Below are 18,024 nucleotides of genomic sequence, written 5' to 3'. Positions count from 1 at the left end.
TGCAATTCTGGTTTTCTCATCTACTATGAACACACTCTCAAACCTTGTGGAAGATGTTTACAGAATAGTTAAAGTTGCTATTGCTGGCTGCAGTGGGTCCATCAACAAACTGGACCGTATAAATTAAGAATAGGATGACATCAAAGTTCATGTACATGTAAAAGAAGCTTAAGGCAATGAACTGATGGTCGGATTTCCTTCATTCTAGGTCGTAAAATTGCAGGAAGCCCCAGATCATCATACTACCACAACTGTTGGACTGTTCTTTGGCTGAAATGTTTTTTAGCTAAATGGAACCAAATTCGCCACTTCTAAAAAACTTCCACTTTTGTCTCAGTGCACTGTGTGTTTTTCCAAAAGTCTGCAGAATCTTTAACATGTTTCATGGTAAATGTGAAATGAGCCTTTGTGGGTTTCTTTTGAGCAGCTTTGGTTTTGACCTTCTCATTGATGAATCACAAGCACTGTATTAATTAAACCAAGTGAGACTTGCAGTGCTTTAGATGTTTTATCTTTTTTGTGACCTCCTGAATAAATAATCGATGCACCTTTGGAATAATTTTGGTACATCACCGACTCTTGGGATGGTTCCCTTCTGTTCTAATTTTGTCTCTATTAGGGATAGTGTCTAACTGTGGTTCTCAGCGTTTTAGAGAATGCTTTGTAACCCTTCCCATACTGATGGATTTCAATGTCTTTGTTTCTCAACTATTCTTGACATTTTGTGTTGTCAGACAAGTTCTGCATAGGTGATTTCTTAATTCTACAGGTCCAGCAGTAATTAGACAAAGCCAAGTTGATTTGGAGAGACACTTTTTTTCCTTGGTAAAATCTTTGATATTAAAGTAGTTTGATCTGAAACATTTGTGTCCAAAAAAGCAAAAACAGAAGAAATCTTTGAGAGTTAAACTAACTTTTCATGAGAAATCAAGGAAGTTGGTTTCCTGAAGGTATAAAGAGAGAAAGCATGGAACACTAGGGTTAGGATAGAGTATTACTGTTTTGCTCTGTGTTTTTGTGTGAGGGGTGAGTTTCTGTGGAATCACTGGCGAACAAAAGCCCCTCAGTACTGATGGCAAACCTCTCGTAGTGTAATCTAGATGTAGTCTTTCAGGCTGGAGGCTCAAGTACAGAGCAAAAAAGCTGAGACAACAATACAGCATTGGTACACATGAGCTAGTAGATGGACAGGGCAAAGAGACACTCTGAGACTGGGTTCATAGTGTGCTTCTGTGATGGATCTTTGTGCTCAAAGCCGCAGTGGGGCCAAGAAATACAGGGGGTCATGTTGAGTAAGCCAGGAGCAGGTGGACTCACAGTAACGGGTTGTAATTGGAGGATTTTTGGAGCCAAACCTTTTTCCCATGCTTGCTGATTTTATTTCAGAACTAAATCCAGTTGTGGTGTAAGAGAGAAAACTGCCTTTTACTACTCATTTTAAAAGGTTAGGAAATTTGTAGATCACTGATGTGTTACGGTGTCTGTAATTAATGCTTCAGCATCCAAACGTTGAGACATTGATGTTTCTGTACGTGTGTCTTTACCCAGGCTGTGGAGGAGCTGTTGGAGTCCCTGGATTTGGAGAAGAGTAGCTACCACATGGGTCTGAGTAGGGTGAGTTAGGAAACGAACCACTTTATTGTTTCTGAGCAAACCTTTGCTTTGAATCACTGCCAGTTTCTTTCCTCTTTAAACCCTAACAACAAAGCTGCAGCACAACTTTCTCTTTTTTGTTTTGAATGACACTTGCTTTCTTGGGAAGTGTGTCTTTCATTACACCTGTCCCTCTTTGAGGTTTGTTTGCTGTGTTTTTATGGAGTGGTGCCAAGCCCTGTCCCTTCATCTCACCTTTTTTGTCATTTGCTACCCAAGAGACTCTTCTTCACTCGCTAACAGCGAGAAAGTAATTCTCTCTTTTGTTTCTGGTCATTAGAGCAAATTCTTTCAACTGATTTTGCACCATGACCCTCATACTACTCACAGTAAACACAGAAGACACTGAGGTCTAATCCTATGAGCTGGAAAGTTGCCATCAGCTAAGACTGAAATCAAAAGAAACAATCATAAATATAAAAATCAAATGGTGCCACTCTTTTTAAGAAGGGAGGAAGGGTTTGGAGGCAGTCTTACATTGGGTGCCGTAGTGTGAAAAAAGCTCAGTTGGCTATTCACAAAGCATTTCATTGGCGTCATAGCAACCCAACTCACTTGCATGCCAATTACGCCAGCCCCAAATAACCTTCCAGCAGTAGATTCAAAGCTCTGCTCAGGATAAAATCTGTCATCAGAGATAGTCGTGTGTAGAAGAACAGCTTAACCACCCGCGCTTTACAAAGTACTGCATGCATCTAATGATGAAAGGTAATTTCTGCTCAACCCTTGAAGCAAATTGAAACAGTGTTCTCTGGTGTAACCAAATATGTCACTCCTCCATAAATATTTGCCATTTTCTATTAAAGCTGCTTAATTGTTACCTCTAATAGACCACATACTGATTTATCTATAAAGCACTGTGATGTGTACAGATGTTAAAAATATTAATTGAAACACTTTGTTTCCTTCATATCTTTAATGCATTTGCAGTACTTCATCCTTCGAAGTATAAAGGAGCCTAGAGCCTAGTCTGTTTACCTGTTTTCTACCTTTGGCCTAGATTAGAAACGGACCATGCTGATTGTCCAAGATAATAACTTAATCTCAGCTTTATCACTCAGATAAGGCTCTCATGTCTGTGGATTACACCTCTTCCTATTGATTTTTTTTGCTTCAGTACATTTATTTAGTTTTTCAACTCACCTCTATTTTAACTTTGCTGCTGTGCTTCGCATTAAAGCAGGGCGCTCACTCTAATTTTCTCTTGGCTAAAGTAAGCACCAAGTGATCGCTCAATAATGTTTCCTCTGTGCTAATATACATTTGTATGACATTGTTTTTTGCTCCAGTTGTTTTTTAGAGCCGGCACTTTGGCTAAGCTGGAAGAACAGCGGGATGAACAGACCAAGCGTAATCTAACCCTGTTCCAAGCTGCCTGTAGAGGTTACCTTGCACGGCAGGCCTTCAAGAAGAGAAAGGTATGAATGGCATAGCTTCTGATATAATTCATGCATTCACTTTAGTTTATTTATTTAGCACAAGTTTGCAAGGCACTTATGAGGAGGTGTCCAATTCATATCAAAATGTACAGGATCTAATTTAGTTCAAATTTAGTTGAAATCAGTCCAATTCAAATGTAGAACTGACATCTGTGGAAAGGTACTACTTTCTTTAAACAGGAAGAAACCCCAAGCAGAACCAATCTCTCAATGACTGACAATGTGCTGTGACTGGGTGGGGACTAGGAGGACCAGCAAAGGTTGCATGTAAACACAGAAGCAAGGGACCATGGGTACTTTCTAAAAGAAAAACACAAAAACTAGAGTTATACATTTTGTACCTCTTTTGTCCACTCAATCAAGAAAAGAGACGCAGCTACACAGCAACACATGGCCAGGAGTACATTCTTAGAGGAAAAAAACAAGGAGAATTCTCAAAGGTAATAAAAGTAATAGATCTGGTAATGTTAGCAAATGCTTTCTCAGTAGCTCCATCCAGAAAAGAGACAAAGATCAACAGAATGAATAGGTTCTGGAGTAAGTTCTGTTGAAAAGAATAGCAATATATAATTATAATTTTATGATATACTTTTATGAAGAGAAAGAAAATCAAGGAGAGTACACAAAGTCAATGACCGCAATAGCTCTGTCAATGGGTCTATGCAGAAAAGAAATAAATATTGTAGATCTATTGAAATATTTATATTTAAATAGCTTAAACATGATTTGGTTCACTTTGTAACCGGTTAAAAAGGAAGTTATAAATGCAAAAATAAATTTATTGTGTACAAAAGTGAGTAAATTGACATGGTGAGTTTGTTGAACAGGCAACATGTGTGCCAAAGGTGGAGACTGTTTTGAGGACCTGATTGGTCTGTACGCTGGGGGAGATCCTACCAGCTATCCCTCAAATCTTCAACTAATTACAAATAAGCACTCTAAATCTTTTGCTCATAGCCCCGGCCTCCCTGTGATCCATCCAATCATCTTTCACAAGGCAGAGGCATGGCCATTTCTATTGCATGCCCCCAAGAATGCACCCTTATCAGGCATGCTGCTGACTCACATACCCTCCTGCTCCACCTCACTTCCATTTCTCTGTTGGCACGCGTGGCTCCATCTCTCTCGACTTAATGCATGTCCTCTTGTGATATATGGTGCCCCGTACGTCTCCATCTCTGTGATTACTATTTAAGTGAAAGTGCTGCTTCAGCCTGCTTGCGATGAACTAGCAGAAACTGAATCAATGCTGCTGCCCTCCATCAACAATGACAATCTGCAAGGAAGTAAATATCTTGTTTCACTTGTATGTGAAGCTAGTAAGACAAAAAAGATGGCCAAATTTGCAAGAGAATCAATCAGTGTTGCATAGATATTACTGAGGTTTCTTCTGTTGGTATTTTTTTTTTTTTTGCTTAAAACTTGGAAGACGTCAGTGTATTTCACCTGAGTTCAAAGGTTAATACTTGAAGTTTAGAGGAGGCGAAGAGTCCAGTGTTTTAGATCCTGAACATGAAGAAAATAAACAGCAAGGAAAGTTATCAAAATTACCAGGCAACAGGGCAATTACAAAATCCATTAGCGAAAAAAAAAAAAAATTGCTTCTCCCCCCTCTTCTGCTAATGTATCTGCAATATAAAGATTAAACTTTTTTTTTTTAATCTCAGGTTTATTGATCTAAAAATCAATTTAGCTTGGCAAGGTAACATGCTAAATGCAGCCATGGTTGTGATGACATCTTTTGTCAATTCTGTCAATTTAGACGGGCAGTTTTTTTATGAACTGTATGTGTTTTGATGCAAGTTTTTATAAAGAAGATGGATCTGTGGATCCCTAGAAAAAAACAGAGCCACAGCTCACACACTGACACAAGCATCTCCAAACTACGCCTACACTTAGATTTTTAATCTAACTCTTATTAAACCTTCAATATTTCCATTCAACAAATAACTGAGATTGAAAAAAATGGCTTCTAGCACAGCTTATTAAGCAACAAAAAGAAATGTCATTCTAAAGGCCCAAGTGCAAACATTTCAACGTGTAGACTACGAATACGGTTAGAAAACTGTGGAAAAAGTACCACAGCTTGTACTTGTAATGGCTTTAGCGGTACTGAGAAAACATTTTGGAATCAAGTACTCAAATGATGTTCTGGTTCTAGCACATTAACGTTTGCTTCGAACATAAACCTCTTATGGAGAAGGGCAGTGGAAGAATGTTAGAAAAATTATGACAATGGGTGATGAATAAATTACCCTTCTAAATATTTGTAGATAAAAATTAGAAGTTGTAAAATTTTTAGCATGCAACTCAAATGCAACGTGCAATTGTTATGCTGTCAAATAGTCCTTTCATGGTATATAATGACAAGTAGAAGGTGGAGGAGGAACAAGCTCGAGCAACCGTTCATTGGGATTAGAGTATAATTTTGAGCTCAGGACGGTTTGCAAAAAAACTGCAGGCTTCGAGTCCCAAGTGTGATCAGCTTGCAGTGATCAGTTTAAAACACAATGTTTGCATTGCACATGGTTTGAATTATTGCGCAAAATGCCACAGAGCTGTGCACAGTCCTCTGTACAAAAAACCTCCGTCGGTTGGCTCTTTTCGTCAGCTGCTGCAATTACTGATGATGCTTTTCTCCTCCACAGTAAGGTTGAAACCACATAAAGGAAAATTGTGCAGATTGTGAGGACTCATGGTGTTACCATTGTTATCGAATAGTCATGAAAGCAGCAGGACATATGTCCATTACTAAAAGCTTGGTAGCTGTTGCAAAGATTGTGCAAATTATTTTTGATAGACTCAATACAATATACAAGTGTGACTGTATAGTCTTCAGATTTCTTGAGTATAGAAGTTGCTCCTAAGGTTTCGATTTAGAATTCTAACTTTGTACCTGAGTCCACGAAAGTGAAAAGGTTCTGCTGGGCATGAGATCACAGAAAATGAGACCGGTTCTGCACTGTATTCTCCATGCATAAACATTCTATAGCGATATTACCACAGATTGCAGAAGCTCCAAACTCAACTGAACTTGGCTCTGGGAATGATATCAAGCCCTACTGAGGTGTTTTCCATTTTCAAATAGGAAAACCAGTAGGACTTGCTAATTGATGTGCTAAATGAACAACCTGCTGTTAGTAAGACAACCTGATAACATCATATACCTCCACATGCTAAAGGGGAATATTCACTAACATGTTTTACAGTATTATATGTGTGAAAGGGTTAGGGTACTGCTTTTTGGCATCTTGATGTAATCCAAATAATGTCTGGATGTTACATAGTTCAGTAGACACCACACACACTACAAATGTTCTTTTGCAATAATTAGGTTCTCATGCAATATTCATGTAAAATATTATATATGTCTGCTCAGGTGCATTTGCTTCTGATAGAAGAGAATGCTAGAGATGTTTCCCTAATGTGAAAAGCATGACCGAGCCAAACTGAAGCAAGTTTATATTTATTATGTATTTATTTATATATTTGTCTCGGTCCATGCCACTCCTGAGTGAACAAGAATTGGATTTGTTGTGTTTTCGTGCAGACACATTCTGTCCATCAGATTAAGTTGTTAATCTTTCAGTGTCTCTCCGGTCTACTCTATATCCCGTCTGCAATTAAGCTGAGATAGTGGAGAAGGCAGTAGGTGTGGAAGCCCCCTGCTAAGAGGAAGAGGAGGGGAGAGGAAGCAGTGGGGGGTACAATCCTATTTTTCTCCTTGGTAATTTAGCCATTTAAATGTTAGAGGAGTTTTGTGCATTTTATTTTTACAGCTAAATATCGCCGAGACATAGAATCTCATCCTCAAATGTTTTATTTTATTTCTTCTCCCTAACATTTGTTTCAGATCTCTTAAAATGCAAATGGTGGTATTTTGACAAGTGACATCATCACCATATTGCTAAACTTTAAGACTACCTTTGATAAAGTCTGTTTAACATATTGTTAGGAACAAACTGTTCTTGTTTCTTTTTTTTTAATCAGATATACATAGTATTAGTAGAATGATGCAGATAGTTGCTTACATTCTCCATTCTTCTAGTTAATCAGGCATCTTCCAAATAGTTTTTACAAACTGGAATGGGAGCCTGTGGCACACCTTTGAGTTAGAAGTCTTTTTTTATTGTTGTCTGATGTGACCAAATGTTTTTTTGAAGTCTGTCTGGATAGTTTGATTTCAGATTGTTCATTGCTTTTAATTTGGATAATTCTGGCTTTACAGCTAATGAACACAGGCCAGTACTTTAATAAATAAATGTTATATTATGTGTTGTTGTAGCCTGCACATTTATGGAGAAGATTGTGGTCTGTTGTTATTGGAAAATTTAATGGAAGAAAAAGGTGTGGTGGGAATATTTGCATAAAAGCAGGGTTAACTGCTACCTAGAGATCATTTTGAAGCAAAACGATTTAAAGAATTTAAAGGAGATTCAAGTGTGGCTGAACCAGAAAAAAATATCAGAAACATCGTATGCCAAAGGAGAAATAGACCTGGACTGTTAGTCGTTTGTCCAAAGTCCTCTGTTCAGTTGAAAGGAATTTTTTAATCTTATTTGCAAAGATCCCTGATGTCCCAGACCCAATAATGCAGATGAGGTAAAATCTGCTTTTAAAGCAACCTGCCTTCCTTAATGTCTCAGCAGTACCAAATTCTCATTGTTCCCATTTTCTGGCATGACTTGCCCACCAAAACGCACTAATGAGAGTAATAATAGCTTGTTAAATGACCATATTATCACTGTCTTCTACTGGTCAGCAAACTGGGCTGACCTAAACCCCATAGAGAATCATTGGAGTAGAGTTAGGAGGAAGTACAGACACCTGACCAAACAATGCAGATGAACCGAAGGCTTCTCTTAAAGCAACCTGGGCTTCCTAAACACATAGGGCCTCAGCCACATGCTTTTTGCCTGCATGCCAATTTGGATTGGTGAAGTAATTTGTGTGGAAAAAAAGCCCCAACCACATCTTGAATACACACACTTTACATTACATGGACACGCTTTTCAGTACGCTGACATTTCTGTATTAAAAATCCTTTTTTAAATTGTTTTAATACTTAAATTTTCTGGAACACTTCACTTGATAATCATCAAAATGAACAAAAATAAACATTTGAAATATACACACTCTGTGTGCAACAAATCAATGTAAAATATGTTGCAAGCTTTATGCACTGAGTTACTGAAATAAACTAGATTTTTGATACTCTAGTTTATCTAGATGGACGTATTCTTCATAGCAGGGCCTTTCTATAAAAGCACTTATACTGCAATGGTAATGGCAAAGGATTACCTAATTTATGGCTATTACTGCTGGAATAGGTTGGATACAGATTATTTTTCTTAACTGGTATGGATAAACATTTTCCAAGTTGTTCTCTTCCTTCACATAAACAAGTTTTTATTTAGCTAATGACTTTTAGCTTTTGCTTTATAGTTTTCTTTTAGCTTAAATGTAGGATTTTGCAGATTCTACAGCTTTAGTTAAAATAGTGTTTTTTCATAGATTTTCTTTTTTCATCCATTTTCTTTTAATCAAATATATATTCATTTTCAGACTAGTTTTTAATGTCCAGCTATCTTTTAATAATACATTCTATCTACCAGCATCCAGTTCCTAATTTATACAAGATTCAGCATCTGCATACTGTTTAATGGTAATTACTTCTAATTATTATGGGCAAAATAATTAATTTCTGGAATTGTCTTGAGGAGTTTATGGCTTACAGTCTTAAGAGACATGTTAATTGTATCCATTTTGTGGTCAGTAGCTTGTTAGTGTTTTCTTACTACAAAGTGTTTATGCCCTGGTAAAAATAAACACCTCTTTTAGGTCCATTTGGGTCTTCTTTATAATGAAACAATTTTTGGTTCTCCTTGTAATGTATGCAGCAAATACACACTTATCCTAAAAAACCTAAAAAAAAACCCCGCTCATACTTTATACAATATTTTCTTTTTATGTGTGAAATGAAAGAATTGATCCATGTGTTGTCGGCATATCCGTTTTAAAGATGGAACCCGCAGTCAGTTTGGACTTGGCACTGGAAAGAAAGACAAACTGTTAGCACTGTCAAAGCTGTTTTACATTAGGCAGTCAATAAATCATTAACTCCTTTATGCTATGTCTGTGAAGCAAAAGAATAAGGTACAATTTTATATGGCCCTGATGATTAACAGCTCAGTGAGTAGCGGTTAATCGGAAAGACAGAATAATTACAGCAGTACACACAAAATCATGCATGCTCCTGAGATTTGTAAAGAAAAATAAATCATCAGAATATGACAGGTTGTTCATTAACATTTGAAGTAAGCTAAGCAAAATACGAAGTAACATTCATTTATTCAGCCCTACTGTTTAAGATCAAAGGCCTGTTGCTGCCAATTACAAACTGAGGATTGGTTGGTTGAACACCTTCTTTTTTTAATTCACCACAGACTTCAGATAAAAGTAGGTCTTGATAACTAAATTACATTTGTCATACTTTTCTGAAGATTTTAGGTCTGCACTTATGAGCATTTCATTTAGCACTTCTAAACTTCCCCTAAGATTAAAATGTCCTAACAGCCATGATGGAGCTCAGGGCCCTTTCTGAGAGCAGCTTCTGTGTAAATTCACATTTTAGTGTTAAACTCTGACCCTCTGTGTGACAGCTATCCTGTGAAGCTGTCCAAGACTACAGACTAAGATTTACTGATAGATTCAGACTGATTATGCTGCTTTGCCCAGAATAATCAATACTTATTAACAGCAGTGCTCAGGAAGGATTTGTTAGGTAAACTTCGAGGGGAACAACTGCTACAAACAGCTGAAAGCAAGGATTTTAGCAGGATTTTATATCTCTGTTAATACAATGTCTTATATGTAATATTAATATAAAAAATTTGATAATATAGTTGTAATATTTTGCTCTCAGTTCCCTAAGAAATCTATAAAAAACCTATTTTTGCAACAGAATTCCTTGGAGGACCCATAAGGAAGGGTGAATGTCTGGGTCATCATAAAAAAAGACCCCAAAGATTCAGCAAGAACTACAAGAAACGTAACATCATTGGATTTCTTAGAGATAAAAATAGGAATATATAATTATAAAACAAATATTGATGTAAGAAAAAAATTAATAAACTAAATTATGAATTTAATACTTAACTAAATGTAATTAAGTAGTTATGGAAAATCTGGGTGTTTTTAAGGCTTTTTAAGGCCTAAGGGAGTATTACTAATTTAAAGCTTTGGATTGCTTTTTAAGACCCTGCCCACTCCATAATAGTTAACTATTTAAACTTTATCACATGGCTTTAAAAATATGGTATCAAAACTGCACAATGTTTCCACTATAATGTTTTTTTGGTTTAAAGACCTTTTAAATGCCCTGAGTGACCAGAGTTTTTGCTCACTGTTTGGAGCACTCCCCCTTCCCCACTTGTTGCTCCCCACTGCCAGTTAGCTGGCTGAAAGATGGATACTAATGTTTTCCCTCACTTTTAAAACAGACAATTTTGGGTTTTTGGAAAAATCTCCAGCTGTAAAAAATTACTGACTAACTAACCTTCTAATATTAAGTTGTTATATTTGTGTCACTCTATAAAGAGCAAAATGGCAAAAAGTAAAATTCTTTGAATAATAAGAACTTGAAACCCATTCCTATATTGAGCAGGTGCTTTTTCTATGTTTAATCTTAAGTCTTTGCATCATTCTGGAAATAACAATAAATAAATGTTATAGATAACATCATTATAACTGTAACGGTATGTTATTTTAGTAGCATGGAGATCATATATCACATTTGTTTTTATAAATTCTTTGGTAAATACTGTGACACCATGAAGCTGTGGTGTTTTTCTATTTAAGAATATTAAACCAGTCCATGCTTGCACAGAAGTTATATTGTCACAAACACAATGCTAATCTAGGAGTATCTACTAGATTCAAGTCCAGCATCCATCTTCTCCTTTAGAGAATTTATCTAATAAGTAATTACAAGTCACAGAGGAGACTTTTTGAAGTGCTGACAGTTTCTTGATTATAACATAAAAATGTATATACTGTATAGTGTTTAGTGGTGTTTAGTCCTGTTGAGTCAGTAGTCTGTAATGTGTGTTCATGAAAATGTGGACTGCAGGAAAATCAGGACTAAAGTTGATTTTCTGCGCTATTCACACCTTTTTGTTATGCATTGTTCAAGCTGCTGCAGCACGCGAAATTTATTCCTATTCATCTGATGCATATATGTTAGATACAGTCTCTTCTTGCAACAATATTGTGAAGGGCATTTTTTTGTATTGATTTTCATCCTGTTTATATTATTCTTGATTAAATAAGTCACCACCACATTTAAGGAGCAGATAAACAGCCATGGTGGCTTATTGAACTGATTTCCATCTCTCCTCCTATGCCCTGTGAATATTTATAGAGCATCCTGCTGTTGAATGTTTGAATAATTATTGCATAATAATATCCTTTTGCAGCCTTTCTTTACCTTGATATCACTTGGGAAAACTGATGAGGCTCTATAGCCTCTTGTGCAGTTTGAAGTGTTCAATCTTATAAGTTAGATTAGATGGCAATTTGCCTTCGGAACGGCTACCGGCGAGCGGTGGTAAAGCCACTCAGAGACTTCTGCTTGATGTATACGGATGTGACAGGAAGCCCAGATTTTCTTTGATTTATATCTCCTGGCATGTTAACCTTGTGAAGCCGTGCCAAGCCCATGTGACAAAAATGACAAAACCGCATTGTGTTCTTGTTTCTTTTTTTCCTCTTTTTTTCCACTCTTTCAGCTGTCTGCTCAAGGGGTTGTTCTGACATTTTCAAGTCTATCATTTTGCCTCAGCAGGCACTTACTGTATTGGGATTTTTGTGTCCTTCAGGTACCCTACAAATCTCTTTTGCATCAAATCAGCACAACGTGCTTGTAAATAAAATCAGGTTTATGCATTTGGCAGACACTTTTATCGACGTACAAATGTGGATTTAATAATGCAGTGTATATCAAAGCCAATGATAAGTTACTCAGAAAGAAGACCACTAGTCAGGTTCTGTCAATGAAGACGGGGGTGACAGTGCAGGCTTAGAGGGAAGTGCAGATTAAGGGAGAGCAGTACAGGGTAGGTGCTGGGGGTACTCTCAGAGAAAGTATTTGATCTGTTAATTCTTTTATTCAAAATGTATCCAAATTTATACAGGAATAAATCTGCTTTGGATTGATATGAGATGCTTTTTTTTGTCTGTGCAGGACCAGTTAAAGATTGAATGGGACCCTAAGCCCTCTTCTAGGATAGACCACCAATCACCACAGCACCACCCTGTTTAGTTATTTATGCGTTTCAAACATACTTAGGTTAAATAGTGAGCCAGCGATGAATTCCCTAAATTGATTGTTTGACATTCTCATCAATCAGTTTGTTTTAACTTTTAAGTGCATATTATTAGGGATATTTGAATTTAGATGAGCTGCAAATATATAGTTGACTTTGGGTTATTTCTTTAATTCATATGTTATTACATTCCTGCCCAGTTTACAGTGTTTAAATACAAATTCAGTAGAGTTGGGAATAAGGGGCAAAGTTTGTCTTCACCCCTTGGTTGTCCATACACGAGTCAGCAAGGACATATGGAAAACTTCCAATACTTACTTAGTTTTATTCAAAAATTTTAATTCAAAAGTACTGTATTAATCCCAAAGAGAAATTAAATGTATTTGTAGCCCATATTATGCAGGTTTCTTCAAAGAGCATTTATAGATGCTGATGGCTGTGGGCAGGAAGGATCTTCTGTAGCGCTCTGTCTTACAGCAGATCTGAAGAAGCCTCTGACTGAAGACACTCTGTTGTTGTACGACAGTCTTGTGAAGTCTCATTATTTACGATAAAGTATCAGTGTGCATGAGTTTTGAACCCCAGCTCAGACACGAGAAACACACATTTTTAATCTACATACGTAGCAATACAACATGAGACCTCCAGCATAACTATCAAACCATAAACACATTATTCTGTATGTTTCTATTTAGTACACTTGTCAGTTCTATAAAATCCTAAATCAATTAAAATTTTAAACTGTTAATTTTTAATTCTTTTAAATCTGCAATTTTGCAAAGCAGTAGAGCAGATTTACAAGTTGGATCATTGATGATAACATGACTGAAAGACAAAACAATAAAAGCGAAATGTGATAGTAAGCCTTCTGGTCAATTTTCCCTTTCGCAGTCACATTTTGTACCCACATGACCCAATGTTTTTCTCTTTTATGTAGTACGTAAGCAAGATATGCTCAAACCTCATATTTAATGTAATCAAATTTAATCATACAATATTTTCTCAAGACTTTTTACTACACTATTTCCACAGATTGTAGTTCTAATCCCTTTTTTGGCTTAGTTTACTCCTATAAAATATGATCAGTCTACAATAATGCCAGGTGACCACCTGCTGGTAGATATTATTTATTGGAGTTACCCATCCAATTTTCTTCAGTAGACTAATAAGATTATACAAAATTACATTAAATTGTCAGTTATGTCAAAGCTGGCACAAAATGTCCCCAAGGCGGGTACAAACTGAGACATATCGAATAAAAAAATTAGGCAGATGGCTCCCACCAACTGAAAAGCCTCAAATCGGCCCTAAATGTGTTCCTTCCTGATTTGTAAGCCAGTGCTTATAAAAACGTCAACTATTACAGCTTTGAGAAATATCTGTTATATAGGACTTCAGCTGTTTTTAAGACTTTATTTTCAGTGACAGAAATCACTCATATGATGCCAGGCCAGTACTGTACTTGTTACATACAGTCATGGCTGAAAGTGATGGCACCCCTAAAGGAATTCCAAAAAATAATGCATTACTCTCAACTTTGACATAATTTTATGCAAAATTAAAAAAATTGGCTAGACAAAATTATTACAATTGTGGGTAAATCACCTTGTTTCAAGAATGTGATGCTTCTTTAGCAAGTAACAGGTGTGGGCAAAATGAAAAGTCACACCTGAAACAATATAACAAGGAGAGAAGTTGAGGGGAGAACAAAAAGGAGGAAAGGAGAATTGTATGAGGACTTGAGAACTAAAACTGTGGAAGAAAAAATCTGAAGGTTTCAAGTCCGTCGCCAGAGATCTTTGTCCACAGTGCGCAACATAATCAAGAAGTTTACAACCCATGGCGCTGTAGCTAATCTATCTAGATTTGGACAAAAGAGAAAAATTGATGAAAGGTTGCTAAGCAAGCTAGTCCTGATGGTGAATAAGCAGTCCCAATCAAGTTCCAAAGCAATACATGTTGTCCTGCAGGCTCAGGGTGGATCAGTGTTGGCGCAAAGTATCCATCAACATTGTAATGAAATGAAATGCTTTGGCAGGAGACCCTGGAGGACCCCACTGCTGACACAGAAACATTAAAAAGCTAGACTGCAGTTTGCCAAAATGCATGTGAGTAAGCCAAAATCCTTCATCTTGTGGACAGATGAGACCAAGACGGATCTTTTTAGGAAAGCACATCATTCTACTGTTTACCAAAGACGGAATTAGGCGTACAAAGAAAGGAATACGGTACCTACATTCAAGTATGATGGAAGTTCAAAGGTGTTTTGAGGTTGTTTTGCTGCCTCTGGCACTGGGTGCCTTGACTGTAGGCAAGGCATCATAAAATGAAAGGATTTTGGATCGCAATGTATGGCCCAGTGTCAGTAAGCTGGGTTTGCATCCTAGATCATGGGTTTTCCAGCAGGACAATGACCCCAAACATGCTTCAAAAAGCACCCAGAAATGGATGAAAATAAAGAGTTCTAAAGTGGCCAGCAATGAGTCTGGATCAAAATCCCATTGAATACGTGTGGAGAGATCTTAAACCTGCTGATATAGTAAATGATAAATGGCCTACAGTTGTATAGTGCTTTATCAAGTCCCCAGAGACTCCAAAACGCTTTACACTACAACCGGTCATTTACCTATTCACACACACGCATTTACAGTAACAGTGGTACATTGACTACATTGTAGCCACAGCTGCCCTAGGGCAGACTGACAGAAGTGAGGCTGCCATACATAGGTGCCACCGAGCCCTCTGACCACCATCGGGCAAGGCAGGTGAAGTGTCTTCCCCAAGGACACAACAACTGAGACAGAGCGGGAGTTTGAACCTACAACCGACCAGTTACAGGACAAACCTCTCCCACCTTCACCACGTTGCCAGTTGGCAGAATGCATCCTTCAAATATGAGAGATCTGGAGCAGTTTGCAAAAGAAGAGTGGTTAAAGCCTGTAATTGCAATAATTTTCTCGGAGTAATGCTTTATTTTCCGGACAGATTTCAGGGGTGCCAACACTTTCGGCCATGCCTATATATTCACAGGGCTGCATACACATGTTCAATTCTCAGAGGGAATAATATGTGTTTTGTTTATCAATCTTGGTTCACAATTGTAACTCATCACACAGTCATACAGTTGTCACATTGTCTTAATTTGATAGGAGAACCAGAATGATTATCCATGGTGCTCATGGAGCCTAATCTTTTGTTTGTTTCCTATTCTTTTTAGATTAAATATGACAAGTGAAACCTGCTTAAATCTTCTGCCAGAGAATTGCTGCATTTTGTTGCACGTTAAAGCTTTCACTGTGTGACAAATCCTAATTGGTTATAGAGAGTACCTTCAGGGCAAAATGTACCTGATGCTGTGAATTATGTTGCTCTAATTGGGTTTGCCCATAATCTGCCGCTGCTAGAGAGCCTCATGCATAAGCAGCATGGAAATCATGTAATACTTGGAATGAGCTGCCGACATGTTTGATTTAATTAATCAAAAATTAGCTCCCAGCCTTGGAATGCACTCTGCGGAAACTCTCCAGAGGAGGCAGACAAGTCCTGGGATAACTGCTTGGCTATAAACAGGCAATCAAACACATTAAAGATGCAGTGTTTTTGGAATTTGGTTCAACAGTATTGAGGATGAGAGATGACCAGTAGATGAATTTTGTAATGCGTCTGCTCCACTGCATTCTTTTTTTTTTCGTTATTTATCTATAGCATTCTTTTTTCTGCAGTTACATTATTAAGAATGTGGGTGGAAACAGTATTGATTCCCCTTGGCATCTTTCACATTACAAGTACAGTAAGTTAGATATATTTTTATTGGGGATTTATATGAGAGAGTAACAGAAAATGGTGCAAATAAATGTTTTTTCAGATTTGTTTTAAACAAAATCTCAACTTTGGCTCTTTTACTCTGATACCCCTGAACAAAATCCAGTACAACCAGTTTACAGAAGTACTAAGTCAAGATCACCTCTTGGGAGGGGTTAACAAAAACACAGCTGTTCTGTGAAGATCTCAGATCTTCGAACATTAGTAAACGAACAAGATCATAATGACCAAGGATCAAACCAGACACGTCAGGGTGGAGAAGCTTAAAACAGAGCTAGGATATAAAACAATATCCCAAGCTTTAGTCATCTCACAGAGCAATTTTTATACTCATAACTAAAAACCTACCAAGACATGGCTGTCCACTTAAATTGACTGTTCAGTTAAGGAAAGCATTAACCAGCAAAAAGGCCAAGAGGTCCATTGTTGCTCTGGAGGAGCTCAGGTGATGGAATCTATAGACAGGACGATTATTATTTGGACTGCCCACAAATCTGGCCTTCGTGGAAGAGTCACAACATGAATGTCATTGTTAACAGAGATCCTTAAGAAGTCCCATATGGTAAACATCTAAAAAGGTGCTATGGTTATATGGGACCAAAATTTTACTTTTTGGCTGACATACAGATGTTATTTGCCAGAAAATGAACACTGTACGTCACCTTGGAACACATCATCCCCATGGTGAAAAATGTGGATTCCAGTATCATGTTGTGGGGATGTTTTCCTTTAGTAGGGACATGGAAGCCAGTTAGAGTTTAAATGGGAAAATAGATGGAGCAATCCTAAAAAAAAAAAAAGACCTTTTAAGCAGAACGACTAATTTTCTTGAATGGCTTGGATCAATTGTGTTACAGGGTCCTAGTCAAAGTCCAGACCTAATTTCACTGTAGAATCAACATTTGGAAATTCCTGTTTGGTGGAGATCTACATTCATTAGGACTGAGATATAACTATTTTGTGAAGAATAATTGGGCAAAAATGTGCAATGCTGGTAGGGACATGCCACAAAAGAAGCGCAACTGTAATTTTTGAAGTTTGTGATTTTAGCTTGGATATTTTTGAAAACAATGTATTAGAATTGTGTTAGTACATGATTTGCATATTGAGATACAAGTAATGGGGTTATCATACTAATACTAGTGTCCCTGTCTGTTCAGTTCTATTTTTATCCAGTGGAATAAATGCTCACAATCAAGGTAACGAGTCTCTGTGGTAACTTCCTCTCCATATGTGTTCAGATCCAGGACCTTGCAATCAGGTGCATTCAGAAAAACATCAAGAAGAATCGTGGTGTGAAGCACTGGCCGTGGTGGAAGCTCTTCACTACAGTTCAGCCGCTCATTAAAGTCCAACTCACCGAGGAGCAGATGCGAAGCAAAGATGTGAGCAGATCTCTCTTCCACATCCCCCACCTCACCTTTATAGATTCCGCTCAATTACACAGCCTTATTTCGCAATTTAAACCACATCACCTGGCATGGCTTCACACCTTCCTGAGTTACTTAATAATTCACAGTTTACTTGTAACATAACATGTAAAAATCTACTGCTGTATTCTGTGCTCCAGGAGGAGATACAGCAGCAGAAATTGAAGCTCGAGAGAGTGGAGAAAGAGCGAAATGAATTGAGACTGAACACAGATCGATTGGAGAACAGGGTGGGTCTCTTTGTCTTTGTCACGGCTTTCTGGGAGGATGATGTTTGAGATTGGTGGTGGAGTCCTACCGCCTTTTCATCCTGGTTAAAAAATTGATCAGCAACTTGCATAGAAGAGTCTTCAT

General features: G+C 37.4%; 1 protein-coding gene across 6 annotated transcripts in view; it reads left to right on the top strand.

The window, feature by feature from the left end:
* Nucleotides 1–18,024, top strand: part of LOC124876177 (unconventional myosin-XVIIIa-like) — a 106,833-nt gene that overhangs the window by 44,619 nt on the left and 44,190 nt on the right. For all 6 annotated transcript variants that reach the window (XM_047378739.1, XM_047378738.1, XM_047378736.1 and 3 more), the window contains 4 exons: nucleotides 1,549–1,614; nucleotides 2,943–3,071; nucleotides 17,482–17,625; nucleotides 17,811–17,900. In XM_047378739.1, coding sequence (XP_047234695.1) covers nucleotides 1,549–1,614; nucleotides 2,943–3,071; nucleotides 17,482–17,625; nucleotides 17,811–17,900 — 429 coding nt within the window. The remainder of the gene's footprint in view (nucleotides 1–1,548; nucleotides 1,615–2,942; nucleotides 3,072–17,481; nucleotides 17,626–17,810; nucleotides 17,901–18,024) is intronic.

This window comes from Girardinichthys multiradiatus, chromosome 11 (assembly GCF_021462225.1).
Source record: "Girardinichthys multiradiatus isolate DD_20200921_A chromosome 11, DD_fGirMul_XY1, whole genome shotgun sequence".
NCBI lineage: Eukaryota > Metazoa > Chordata > Actinopteri > Cyprinodontiformes > Goodeidae > Girardinichthys > Girardinichthys multiradiatus.
The sequence above is the reverse complement of the archived record's forward strand: the minus strand, read 5'-3'. Positions and strand labels throughout refer to the sequence as shown.